Source organism: Camelina sativa, chromosome 1, assembly GCF_030686135.1.
Source record: "Camelina sativa cultivar CO46 ecotype springtype chromosome 1, ASM3068613v1".
Taxonomy (NCBI): Eukaryota; Viridiplantae; Streptophyta; class Magnoliopsida; order Brassicales; family Brassicaceae; genus Camelina; species Camelina sativa.
In genome coordinates this window covers 419,662-432,832 of record NC_141880.1, presented here as the reverse complement: position 1 = coordinate 432,832, position 13,171 = coordinate 419,662, and the positions used below count along the sequence as shown (strand labels likewise).

Below are 13,171 nucleotides of genomic sequence, written 5' to 3'. Positions count from 1 at the left end.
AGTCTTTAGGTAAAAGTTTCAATCATTATAATATCTAAATTGAACCGAGGAAACCTAATCTTGCAAGTTGCAACTAATTTGGTTGCTTCAAGGAAAAAGTAAGGTTCTGTTCCGAAAGAGTATGGACAAGGAACAAGATTATTGAAGAAATGTGCAAATTGAATGAAAAGCTTTTTTTAGAGGTCTTGCTGTTTGAAGAGGTCGCTCATGTAAGATCCAGTGTCGCTCCAAGACGATGGACTGCACCATGTTATCTTCCTGTGTTGCGGTATATTAAACTTGAAATCTCTGGGTATAGTCGGGTGCTTGTTCGACCTAAAAAGAAGAAACACAACAACACTTGATCTGTCTGGTACTTCTATGTTTCATCCATCTATCAAGAAAGCAAAATTCAAGAATGTATTTTTCTTTACCTTTTGGGAATGAATGGCCTATTAAAGTATGGCATTGGTTGTGCCTTAGGGACCAACTCTTTCCTCAATCTTCGTATCTCTTCTTCGTGTGCTACCTAAAGAAACCAAAAAGTGTGTCATTCTTTGATATTTGATTGCATAAGAAGCACAAAGAGTTTCTTCTCGTGTGCATACCTTTCGCTGCCGTTCTCTATCTATTTTGTACTGCTCTATTAGATTTATCTTCTCCGCAACCTGATACAATGATTTAACGCTGGATTTTATCATACAAGATCCACAAAGGTGAAGGCAAATGGCTGAGGATCAGCTTTGTATATAGAAATTAATACTCTGCTTGCTTGTGGTAGATGAGTTCAGGCCATAACGAGAAACTGGAACGTGCATAATTCTCAACTATGGACAAGATATGTGTAAAATACTTTACCTGGTAATCAAATTCCGCTCGTTCTACTGCTCGAATGTCTGAATGGAGCTTCAAGTCTACTGGTATTGTGATGTCTTTCACATGAGGCTTAACCAAATTCTGAAATCAGAGAGAAACATTACAGTGTTAAACAACCTTTCGAGTACAGAATCATCTTCTTATGTTTAAACATCCAAAAATGATATCTGGTTTGATAGAATGTTAATGAAGAGCAAAGGAACTCACCTCAGGTTCATCAGTTGTCAAGGGTACACCTTGAGCTATAGGGATTCTCATTTTTCCCTCCTCCAGTTTCATCTCTTGTAGCTTCTTTATAAACTCTTCTTCTTTCATTCGTCCCCGTTCCTGCGTAGACATAGACCAACAATCACGAATCAATATCTATCATGTCCGGAAAAAGCTATTCTCAAGTTGTATTGCCAAGTTTATATGCCTCAGTTCTGAGTTTGAATGGCTTCAAAGAGGTGACTTTGATCTGCTTCTTCTTCGATCTTCTACTTCTCACTGATGTAGGGGAATCCAAGCTCTGTCCCAAATAGATTGTCAAACTACATCAACCATTCAAGGAGAGGCTAAAACAAAATCATATGCTGCATATAATTAAACACATACATTTCTTGTGCCCCTCCGGCCACCATTTGAGATCTGACCTAGAACACTGCGAAAAACACCAAATCAGACAAGTTAGAACTATGCATATGATCAACGGGTTTCAATAAAAATCTCAATCTGTTTACCTATTGTCCCATGATGAAAAGAGTGAGGCATGAGGCTGTTCTAGTCCAAGATTCGTAGCTGTTAATACCAAGTCAGATTGAGAAAACAAAGAGCTCCAAGTGACAGTCTCAGTTTCTGGACACTTAGGAGGCTTGTGCTGGCTCATCATTCCAGGCAATTCCCATTTCAAAGGTTTCTTAATCTTCTGGTCTTCTTCCTTCTTATATGAAAATGGGACGCAAGTAAGCTTCTCAAAAGCTTTAACAAGATGCATCACTCTACCATATTCAGGGAGACTCATCCTCGCTTCTTCAAGCACCTTTTCTCTTCTCCTCTTCATCGAAGCAACACCGTTTTCATCAGAATCTCCAACTCCGACTTCTTCATCTCCCTCGTCCAAGTTACGGCTCGATTCTCCAATCTCTGGATCAGATGATACTCTTCGATTGTTGAAGAACTCTTCCTGAGAAGCGCGTAGAGTCTCATACGCGATACAGACACATTTCTTCGAGCTGGAATTGGTCTTAGCTCCACGTTTACAATCCACAGAAGCCGAAAGATCCTTCGTAGAGTTCTTCTTTTTCTTCTTAACCACCACGAATCTCCTCTCTCTGATCCGATTCCGCGGTGAGAAAACCGCCAGAGTAGGAGTGTTAGGCTTCGATTTCGGATTCTTCTGATCAGATTTTCTCGATTTCGCGAGTGGAGTCGAGTGTGAGAGGACGATGTTAGGGTTCGAATTCTCGGAGAATTTAGAAATATCTTCTTGAGAATTGTTGGATTGGAAAGTGATCGGATCCATCACCGGAGCCTCGTGTTCAGCATTCTTCAGATTCGTCGACTCCATCGGAGATGAGAAATTAGGGTTTTGTCTTCAGAGTGTGATAGAATAGGGAAGAAGAAGAAGAAGAAGAAGAAGAGGAGGAGGAGGGAATTGGTGGGTGCCAAATCTGACCGTTGCGACTTGTTAGGAAGACTCTCGCTCGAAATTTGTAACGGTTAAGCAAAGTCATTTACTGGATTTTATCGTAATCACGACGGATTAATTGCTTACTTTCAAACTTTGTGTTTTAATGCTCGAAATCTCTAATATGATTTGTCAATTGGGTTTTGGCCCAAGCCCAATCCAAACCGATAAAATGAAACGACGTCGGTTTTTTAACTAAGTTTTATTTTCTATTGTCAACCCAACATTGTTTATGTTAGCAATTTAACTTTATGGGGTTGTACATACAAATATATATAGCTTGAGAAACACTTTAAAGTTAGAAACAAAGAAAAAAGAAAGAAAAAAGTAATGATGCTGGATTTTGAAGCATCTTTGATCTCAAGTTTGCTTTTTCAGAATCCACCTTTCACTGAACTACTAAACTAATGTAACACCACCGCACATATTATATCAATCAATATAATACAAAAAAAAAAAAAAAAAAAAAGAAATATAGTACATGTTAGGCAATTACTACTAGCCAATATTTACGTGTTAAAAAGTTTGTTGTTGCCTTGTTAGTGTAGTAGCACTGCCAAATTTTGTGATCCCCCTAGAACTAGTAGAGATTAACTTCCCCTAATTTAATTAGAGAAATTAAAAAAGAAAATAAAAATAAAAACTGAAACAAAAAGTAACTAATAATAAAGTTTAGGAGCCACGTTATGGGAGTCTCAGGGGCATTTACGGAGAATCATGACCTATATAAACAAGCTTCTTCTTCTGATCACCACCGTCACAACAATTCATTTCTCCGCAATTCCATACACATTCCCCACCACCACCACAGTGTGAGGAGCGAAACCTGAAAAGTTACGTAGCTCCACTCCTGACTCCTCCACATAAGGTACGATCAATGGACGTTTATTATTAATTAGCTTCTCTCTTCGTAATCTGAGATCTTCTTGCTGTTAGGTTTCCGCCATTTGATTAATCTCTCCGTCTAATATTATTTATGTGTTTGCCGTCGATTTGGATCTCAAATTCGTATACTTTTTTCTTAATAGAATTTTCGATCTGAAATGCTTCTGTTGATATTGTTGTGCTCCGGTTCGGTTTTGGGTTTATTTATATGCACTCTGTTTGATCTATGCTGGTGTGTGTGCTCCGCGAAAATTCACATAATTTATGCACTCTTTTCTTAAACCGGTGGTTTCATTCAATTGCATGTAACCAGATCTGTGATCTTTTTAACAAGGTTCGTGTTAATTCCCAATTTGTTTATTGCTCTACTTGAATTGTTTATGGGGTTTAGACCATCATATCATGAATTCCTGGGTTGGTTTTACATGAATTCTGTATCTTCAGCAGTTTCTTTACTGTACCGGATCTGACTTGTTTAGTGTTACTGCATCCACCAAACTTGTTTAGCTCTTGTTGCGTTTGAATACTTAAAAAAAGAAAAAAGCTTTATTCTTGCATCTCTCTTTCATATACATTGCTCTAATTCTCGGATCTCTATTTCTTAGTATTTAATTTAAGTTTATCCTTTGCAGATTTAAATACAAAAAATGGTGAAGATCTGCTGTATTGGAGCTGGGTATGTTGGTGGTCCAACTATGGCAGTTATTGCTTTAAAATGTCCTAACGTTGAAGTTGCTGTTGTTGATATCTCTGTGCCACGGATCACTGCTTGGAACAGCGACCAGCTCCCAATCTATGAGCCTGGTCTCGATGAAGTTGTCAAGCAATGTCGTGGCAAGAACCTTTTCTTCAGTACTGATGTTGAGAAACACGTCAGAGAGGCTGATATCGTCTTTGTCTCTGTCAATACCCCCACCAAGACTCGTGGTCTTGGTGCTGGTAAAGCTGCTGACTTGACTTACTGGGAAAGCGCTGCTCGTATGATCGCTGATGTCTCGGTTTCAGACAAGATTGTTGTCGAGAAATCAACCGTCCCTGTCAAAACCGCTGAAGCCATCGAGAAGATCCTTACACACAACAGTAAAGGAATCAAGTTCCAGATTCTCTCTAACCCTGAGTTCCTTGCTGAAGGAACCGCCATTGAGGATCTTTTCCTTCCTGACCGTGTTCTGATCGGTGGTCGTGAGACCCCTGAAGGGTTTAAAGCTGTTAATGCCTTGAAAGACGTTTATGCTCAGTGGGTTCCAGAAGATAGAATCCTAACCACTAATCTCTGGTCCGCTGAGCTCACCAAGCTTGCTGCCAACGCCTTCTTAGCCCAAAGAATCTCATCTGTCAATGCAATGTCTGCTCTCTGTGAAGCCACTGGTGCTAACGTCACTGAAGTCTCCTTTGCTGTTGGTAAAGACTCTAGAATCGGTCCCAAGTTCTTGAACTCCAGTGTCGGTTTTGGCGGCTCCTGTTTCCAGAAAGATATCCTCAACTTGGTCTACATCTGTGAATGCAACGGCCTCCCTGAAGTAGCCGAATACTGGAAACAAGTCATCAAGATCAATGACTACCAGAAAACCCGGTTTGTAAACCGCATTGTCTCCTCAATGTTCAACACAGTTTCCAACAAAAAGATTGCTGTCCTCGGATTCGCCTTCAAGAAAGACACTGGTGACACGAGAGAGACTCCAGCCATTGATGTCTGCAAAGGTTTGTTAGGAGACAAAGCCCGAATCAGCATCTATGATCCACAAGTCACTGAAGAACAGATCCAAAGAGACTTAACCATGAACAAGTTCGACTGGGACCATCCACTTCACCTCCAACCCATGAGTCCAACCACCGTGAAACAAGTCTCAGTCGCTTGGGACGCTTATGCTGCCACCAAAGACGCCCACGGAATCTGCTTGTTAACTGAGTGGGACGAGTTTAAGACACTTGACTATGAGCGGATCTTTGAAAATATGCAGAAACCAGCGTTTGTCTTCGATGGAAGAAATGTTGTTGATGCAGAGAAGCTGAGGAAGATAGGGTTTATTGTTTACTCTATTGGTAAGCCATTAGACCAATGGCTCAAGGACATGCCTGCTCTTGCTTAGCTTTGAGTCTTCTTCTCAAGATTTGGATTCCTTTTTCTCTCTATATATATATATATGTTGGTTATATCAAATAATTTGGTCTGTTTCTTTTTGATGAGACATTTTCTAATACTTTATCATATGTTTGGTTAGAAAGAGAGACTAGATTTGGTTATTATCGCTAAATACCTTGTACGTTGGATATCAAATATGTAAGCTTCTCAAACATTTTCAATATATAAACCTTTTACTGTTTCTGATTACTATTTAGTATCACATGTTCAAAATAAGTATATGATATTGTGGAAGATATAAACTAAAGATGAATATTAATATCCGATTTTTAAAAAATATTGTTAGACTTTCACCGTAGAAGATTGATGTTTTTCATTAATTAGTGTTTTGCTAAACCAAAATGCAAGAACGTACATTGTATAGTGTTTTGCTAAACCAAAGGGGTAAACCAAAATACATGAGTAAACCAAAAAATTGACCAAAGCTTATTAAAGCAAACAAAGTAGCTAAGCCAATTAATTAAACATAAGACATAATCGATATTGTGAACCAGAGAATCCTGTTACAGAATCCGGCAAAGGAGAAGGAGAGAGAGAGTAGGATGATGCTAAGGCAAACGTCGAGTAAGGCTTATCTAGGGCTACGAGCGTCTCCTCTAGGGTTAGGGCGTCGATTGTACCACGAGAATGTGATCGACCACTTTGAAAACCCTAGGAACGTTGGGTCCTTCAATAGGAACGACCCTGACGTTGGCACAGGATTGGTAGGAGCTCCTGCCTGCGGGGACCTCATGAGCCTCCAGATTAAGGTCGATGATTCCGGTCAGATCATTGATACTCGATTCAAGACCTTTGGCTGTGGCTCTGCTATCGCCTCTTCTTCCGTCGGTATGTCTTCCAGTTAGGGTTTTCAATTTTGATCGATAATTCGCTCATGATCAGAGTCAGGGATAAGTAGGCAAGTTTTGATTTTATGTTTTTGGTTTGTTTGTTCAGCTTCTGAATGGATCAAGGGCAAAACCATAGAGGAAGTTTTGACAATCAAGAACGCGTAAGTGCCCTATTTTTACAATCTGCCAAAGCATGTTTCTGTTCATGTCGCTCAGAGAGATTAACAATATCTATCACCATGGTTATCATATCTAACTCTGGTTTCAGTAGTTGTGATATCTCAAGTCTAGTGATAAGTAAGTTGAAAATTTTGATGGATGAGTCATTTTGTTTAGGAAATCTTAAATTCGCAGGGAAATCGCAAAGCATCTTAGGTTGCCACCGGTCAAGCTACATTGCAGTATGCTTGCAGAGGACGCGATCAAGTCTGCCGTCAGAAACTACAAAGAGAAGCAAGCAAAGGCTAATGCTGCCACTGAAGGAGAAACTGTGGAGGCCTGAATCCACTAATACTATATGCCGCTTTGTGCTGTTGCAGCTGCTGATGAAATACAAGTTGCAAGGAGAGGTGTGTTTGGTTGTTTTATGCTTACCTTTCAACTGTTTTAGTTAAGTTCTTTGAATAAATAGCTGAGCATGTTTATTAGCTATTGATTGACTCAACCGAGTCGTTCTTCTGCATTGTCAGTGATACTTCTCTCTTTAGTGTTTTATGGGAAAAAAAATTATGCAGTGATCTTGATAATGAAAGCTCAAAGCCTAGACAAGTCAAACTTTCTAGCTGAAACGGAAAGTTCTCTTTCACGAAACTAGCCCTTTGTTCCTTCCCTCGCTCTCACACACACTTGTCAGTGCTGCTTATTGATTCTCCTCTGTTTCCACTTTCTCTCTTGCTCCCTCTCATACTCTTGCTTTCTTTAATCCGAATGTTTCAGAGCATTACGTCTCTTTCTTTGCACCCAACAGTTAGTGCTCTGTCTCCGGTGATCTCTTTTGCGTTTTATCTGGAAAGGTGACGGCCTTTGTAGCTGTTTCTACGCTCATCTTTCTTGGGTAACGAGCGTAATCCTCTTCGCCCTGTTCATCTCTGCTTCCAACAAGCTTCGATTTAATGGAAGACCATCATCAAGAATTCGAGAAGCCCATCTTCGTATTCGTCCCTAACAAGCTCAGAAACTCTCGAGTTTCGAGAAATCGCAAGATGAAGAATGGCTTCAGAGAATCTATGAGTCACTACGAAGAGCTGTCTTGCTACTACGGATTGAGGAAGAACCCGAAGAAAATCCAGAAATCTCTACTCGTTCAACCAAGAAGGAATAAGAAGAGTTTGATTCGATGCAAAGAATGCGGGAAAGGGTTTCTTTACGAGAAATGTCTGCTGAATCATCGCCTAGTGACGCATTCTGAAGAATCTGTTGTGAGAACAAGTTTGTTGTGTAGCTTCAGTGTTGTGCAGAAGAGAAAGAGATCGAAGAGAGTTTCCAGGTACAAGAAGAAGAGTACTCGATTCTCTGTTTCTTCTTCTTCTTCTTCGTTTACAATGTTTCCTGTTTCTGTGGATGATGATGGGGAGTTATTAGAAGTGGCTGAGTCTCTGATTCTGTTGTCTATGAGTGGTGGTAAGTTCTTGAATGTTTTAGAACTCTTTGGTAAAGCTCTAGATTCGAATCAGAGAGAATCTGGATATGGCTTTTTGAGGAATGAGCAAAAACTTGTTGCTGAAGAAGATAGGGTTGTGAGTAATGAGCAGAAGAAACTTTTGGGAATTAGCACAGAATCTGATGGAACATGGAAAGAGCTTTCGGATTTCTTGGCAGACAAGAAGGTTAGGGAAGACGATGAATCGGGTCAGCAGAAGCAGGTAGGAGGAGCTGGAATGCTTAGAGAAGCAACCGAACAGAAACTTGTTCGTCAAGAAACTACGTTTGAAGATTCAAATTCAGGAAATAAAAGTTTACAGATGAACATTGATGAGCATCGGTGTGGGCTCTGTGACAAGGTTTTCTCGACGTATCAAGCTCTTGGTGGTCATCAGACGTTTCACAGAATAAGAAACAAGTCCAAAAGTCAAACCAAGAGTTGTAGAGACGAATCAGTGGAAGTTGGGAGCTGAGATTAATGGGTCAGTGACGTTGAGACGTAAAGTGCAGAGTACTGTGCTCAAGGCTTTAGGTCAGTTCAGGCTTTAAGAGGCCACAAGAAGTGTCACAACACGAGATCAAATGATGGAGAGAACCTTTAGCTGTGATGTTGTTGTTTTTGTGTGGGTGTTGAAACTCAATTGTTGCTGTCTTTGTTACTTGTTTAGCTGTGTGATGTTTGTATTTTGGTACGTAAGAGTAGAGGGGAGACTTTGTTTAGTCTTTGATTTCTCAAATGGGTATATTCAAAGTTGTACAGCAGCAACTTGTAGCCGTGTTACTTATGGTTTTAGCAATTTTTAGCTCATTTCACATCACATGTTCAAATTCTCTGATCCATTTGGTTTGTTTCTCGAGAAATATGAAATTTTTCTTTCAAATTCCATTCCACGTTTTGAATGTGTCACTCTTGGGAATTAAAATAAGGGAGGGTTACAATCATAAACAAATCTAATGAAAATTCATAAATTCCTGGTTTAATACCGGTTAAATTTTTAAAAAAAAACACGATACATAGTATTGGTATGATATTGCAAATTTCAGTTGAAAGATGATCATATTGATAAAAAGGTACAGTTTCTTTAAACTTCAATCTCTTCTTTGACTGTATGCTGTCGGTTGGTCTTCGCATTAAAATGAAAACTTTTCAAATAGTTTGGCGAATGTTCATGAAAAATGATATATCAAATTCTTTATTTTTAATTTTATTACGACAAAATTAAGAAATTTCTGAATTAGGCAGGATCATTATTGACGCGGTGCAATAAAAATCAGAGTTTCCTAATTGTATACTTTTCCTTTTCTTCTCCTTTTGCCTCCACTTATTTCCATTTATATAAAAAAAAAAAAAACACAGCTGTTATTCTGTTAAGAATAATATTTAAAAAATAAGGGTATATTTAAAAATTTAATATATAATAAAACTGAAAAAAAATGAAAAGTATATATTTCTAAATTATTGCTTAGGCATGAAAGTCGGAAGAAACCTAAAATTAGCTTAATACAGAAAACCCTAAATTCAAGGTCAAGACACCCAAATCCTTTTAACACGGTTTTTATCACATCCAAAAAAATTTGATTCATTTATAATTGAGATCCTTAATTAATTACGCTTCATTTTTTTTTCTTCCTTTTTTTTTTCTTTTGGTTTTAATGCATTATTATTATTATTATTAGTTGTTTTTTTATTATTATTTTGAGATCCACCGGCGAAATCACTTTGGCAAAAAAAAAGGCTTGATTTTTCTTGAGTCTTCTTCTTCTTCTTCCTCCTCTTATATTTTGTCTTCTTCTCCCACAAAGCTCATTGCTTTGTCTTCGAAACCTTCTTGTAACACGAATTCGAGCTAAACCTATTTGGATTCTCAATTCGAATTTGCTCAAAAGAGTCGGCGGGAATCTCAAAAAATTTCCGAATTTTTGCTGGCTGTCGTAAAATCCTAATGCGGTGTGAGAGAAGACGACTACAACGAAGAAGAAGAGCGAATCGGAGTCTAAAATCATCGGATTTGGGAGTTACCAACAAGGCTAGATCGGGAATCGAGATCGGAGAAGAGAGGAAACGCGTCGTCGGGAGGTGATGTTTTTTAGTTGGGGATTGGGTGGAATTAGGGTTTTAAACGATTCGGTTGATCTGATTACGACTCTGGGGCTGCAAGATCAAGGATGCAGCTTCACATATCGCCTAGCATGAGAAGCATTACGATTTCGAGCAGCAATGAGTTTATTGATTTGATGAAGATCAAAGTCGCAGCTCGTCACATCTCTTACCGAACTCTCTTCCACACTATCTTAATCCTCGCCTTCTTGTTGCCTTTTGTCTTCATCCTTACCGCTGTTGTTACCCTTGAAGGTGTCAACAAGTGCTCCTCCTTTGGTAACCCACCCCCTCCCTCCCTCCCTCTTTGTTAATATGGTTCGGATCTCGACACATCCTCTAGGATCTACCGCCTTAATGTTGTTAGATGAGCATCATCATGTTAAGTTGTTTGGATCCAATTGGTTATGTCAACAAAGTTTCTTGCTTGGTATCAGTTGAGCTTCAATTGTATCATAGTATGAACCTTCGAGCTCAGATTAATGGCATTTTGTTTGACTATCAAGTTTGATGAATTCCATTGTTGTGTTTGTGTGTGTGAAGTAAAAGTTACACATATTAGTATTACTAAATCCGAACCTGATACTGATGAGATGAATCTGACAAAATTGTTCCCTTTTCGCTTGTAGTTCATATGCTTAGCTTTGCCACCCAAAATCCTTAGTTGAGTATCTTCCTAATTATGCTCATGTGATGAGATCATGAAAGTTTCTTTTGTCTTTTTTTTTGCATCAGATTGTTTTGGGAGGCGGTTAGGACCACGTCTTCTTGGTAGGGTAGATGATTCAGAGGTGAGTGATTGCTTCTTTCCTGATGTTAAAATTTACAATTCAGAGTTTTGTATCATTATGTTAAGTCGGATTTGCCTTTTCTCACCTTCTGTCACAGCAGAGACTAGTTAGAGATTTTTACAAAATTTTAAATGAAGTAAGCACTCAAGAAATTCCAGATGGTTTAAAGCTTCCAGATTCTTTTAGTCAACTTGTTTCGGATATGAAGAACAACCACTACGATGCCAAAACATTTGCCCTCGTGCTTCGAGCTATGGTACAGTCTGTAATCTTCAATTCAATGTTAAGTTGTGGATTTATCCAAAAATGTATTTATCCAAAAATGTATATTTGATTTGATTACTCTTTCTGAACAGGTAGAGAAGTTTGAAAGGGATTTAAGGGAATCCAAATTTGCCGAACTTATGAACAAACACTTTGCTGCAAGTTCAATCCCAAAAGGAATTCATTGTCTCTCCTTAAGACTAACCGATGAATATTCCTCCAATGCTCATGCCCGTAGACAGCTTCCTTCCCCGGAGCTTCTCCCTGTTCTCTCAGACAATGCTTACCACCATTTCGTTCTAGCTACAGACAATATCTTGGCTGCCTCGGTTGTGGTCTCATCCGCTGTTCAATCATCTTCAAAACCCGAGAAAATTGTCTTCCATGTTATCACAGACAAGAAAACCTATGCGGGTATGCATTCTTGGTTTGCGCTTAATTCTGTAGCTCCTGCGATTGTTGAAGTCAAAAGTGTTCATCAGTTTGACTGGTTAACAAGAGAGAATGTTCCGGTTCTCGAAGCTGTCGAAAACCATAACAGTATCAGAGATTATTACCATGGGAATCATATCGCTGGTGCAAACCTCAGCGAAACAACTCCTCGAACATTTGCTTCGAAGTTGCAATCAAGAAGTCCCAAATACATATCTTTACTCAACCATCTTAGAATATATCTACCAGAGGTAAAAAAGATTATGTCCTTTTTAACTTCAATTTTTTTTGCCTTTTGCATGGCTTACTCTCTCGGGATTGAGAATATGAAGGTAAATGTTTGTTTGGTTTGCCTTTTTGACAGCTTTTTCCGAACTTAGACAAGGTAGTGTTCTTAGATGATGATATAGTGATACAGAAAGATCTATCTCCGCTCTGGGATATTGACCTTAACGGGAAGGTTAATGGAGCCGTTGAGACTTGTCGAGGAGAAGACGTATGGGTTATGTCAAAGCGTCTTAGGAACTACTTCAATTTCTCTCACCCGCTCATCGCAAAGCATCTGGATCCAGAAGAATGTGCTTGGGCTTATGGAATGAATATCTTCGATCTACGGACTTGGAGGAAGACAAATATCAGAGAAACGTATCATTCTTGGCTTAGAGAGGTAAAATATCAGATAAGCCTGCAGTATTTTTTGAGTTTAAGGATTCGAAGATTGGCAAATCCTTGATTTTGCTTTTGGTTTTGATTTGATGTGCAGAATCTGAAGTCAAATCTAACAATGTGGAAACTTGGGACATTGCCTCCTGCACTAATAGCATTTAAAGGTCATGTTCAGCCAATAGATTCGTCTTGGCATATGCTTGGATTAGGTTATCAAAGCAAGACCAACTTAGAAAACGCAAAGAAAGCTGCGGTGATTCATTACAATGGCCAATCAAAGCCGTGGCTCGAGATAGGTTTCGAGCATCTTAGACCCTTCTGGACAAAATATGTTAACTACTCCAATGATTTCGTTAAGAATTGTCATATCTTGGGATAGCAAATAGAAAGCTTTCAGATAGTCTTGAAGCAGAGTGGAGATTTCGCGGGTTCTGCAGATTTACTCGAATTTTAGCTGGACAATGAAACCAGTTGCAGAGAAGCTGGAGAAAGAGAAAGAGAGATATAAAGATTCATTCTTCTGTAAAAATAGAAGGTACCCTTTTTGAGATTCTTTTTGGTTTTGAAGTAAAAGATTCCAATCTTGGATCTGTTATAAGAAGAGGAAAGGTTTCTCATAAGAAATTAGACTTTGGTCATGATCAGAACAGTCCAAGGACCAAACAACACACTGTTGCAGATCCACTTGTACTCTTTCTTTTTATTATTATTATTTTTTTTTGTTCAATTTTTAACAGTCAAATTCCACAATTTTTGTTTTTACTATTTGATTTCATTAGTTTTAGGGATTTTATATGGACATTATTGCTTTGTTAAGATCCCTATTGGATCATTGAGACTTTTCTTGATGCAGAAGTTTTTTTTGGCAGATTCATTTTACTTATCTCCTTGTCCTCCTAT

The 13,171-nt window shown here is 38.7% G+C and overlaps 5 protein-coding genes across 6 annotated transcripts; 4 read left to right on the top strand and 1 right to left on the bottom strand.

Annotated features, from left to right (window-relative positions):
• Positions 1–4: 4 nt before the first annotated feature.
• LOC104723202 (microtubule-destabilizing protein 60) lies at positions 5–2,593 on the bottom strand. Its single transcript, XM_010441886.3, has 8 exons — positions 1,575–2,593; positions 1,450–1,495; positions 1,271–1,363; positions 1,063–1,182; positions 838–936; positions 588–647; positions 414–508; positions 5–315 (listed from the first exon to the last, which is right to left on the bottom strand). Exons 1-8 carry the CDS (start codon positions 2,399–2,401, stop codon positions 177–179), a joined length of 1,479 nt encoding a protein of 492 aa, XP_010440188.1. The 5' UTR covers positions 2,402–2,593; the 3' UTR covers positions 5–176.
• A 452-nt stretch (positions 2,594–3,045) lies between these two features.
• Positions 3,046–5,738, top strand: LOC104722312 (UDP-glucose 6-dehydrogenase 3). The gene is made up of 2 exons (XM_010440810.3): positions 3,046–3,389; positions 4,039–5,738. Exon 2 carries the CDS (start codon positions 4,054–4,056, stop codon positions 5,494–5,496), a length of 1,443 nt encoding a protein of 480 aa, XP_010439112.1. The 5' UTR covers positions 3,046–3,389; positions 4,039–4,053; the 3' UTR covers positions 5,497–5,738.
• A 263-nt stretch (positions 5,739–6,001) lies between these two features.
• On the top strand, positions 6,002–7,112 carry LOC104721122 (iron-sulfur cluster assembly protein 2). The gene is made up of 3 exons (XM_010439375.3): positions 6,002–6,377; positions 6,486–6,540; positions 6,734–7,112. The coding sequence occupies exons 1-3, from the start codon at positions 6,092–6,094 to the stop codon at positions 6,879–6,881; spliced, it is 489 nt and encodes a 162-aa protein (XP_010437677.1). The 5' UTR covers positions 6,002–6,091; the 3' UTR covers positions 6,882–7,112.
• LOC104720349 (uncharacterized) lies at positions 7,088–8,848 on the top strand. Its single transcript, XM_087500344.1, has 2 exons — positions 7,088–7,227; positions 7,316–8,848. The coding sequence occupies exon 2, from the start codon at positions 7,492–7,494 to the stop codon at positions 8,491–8,493; it is 1,002 nt and encodes a 333-aa protein (XP_087356470.1). The 5' UTR covers positions 7,088–7,227; positions 7,316–7,491; the 3' UTR covers positions 8,494–8,848.
• Positions 8,849–9,511: 663 nt separating this feature from the next.
• LOC104702967 (putative galacturonosyltransferase 13) lies at positions 9,512–13,139 on the top strand. 2 transcript variants are annotated; one of them, XM_087492332.1, is made up of 6 exons: positions 9,512–10,397; positions 10,854–10,909; positions 11,010–11,165; positions 11,266–11,856; positions 11,970–12,272; positions 12,369–13,139. In XM_087492332.1, the coding sequence occupies exons 1-6, from the start codon at positions 10,187–10,189 to the stop codon at positions 12,648–12,650; spliced, it is 1,599 nt and encodes a 532-aa protein (XP_087348458.1). In that variant the 5' UTR covers positions 9,512–10,186; the 3' UTR covers positions 12,651–13,139. The 2 variants fall into 2 exon arrangements, with proteins under 2 accessions (XP_087348458.1, XP_087348068.1); XM_087491942.1 differs by having other exon boundaries at positions 9,567–10,397; positions 11,007–11,165.
• Positions 13,140–13,171: the final 32 nt, after the last annotated feature.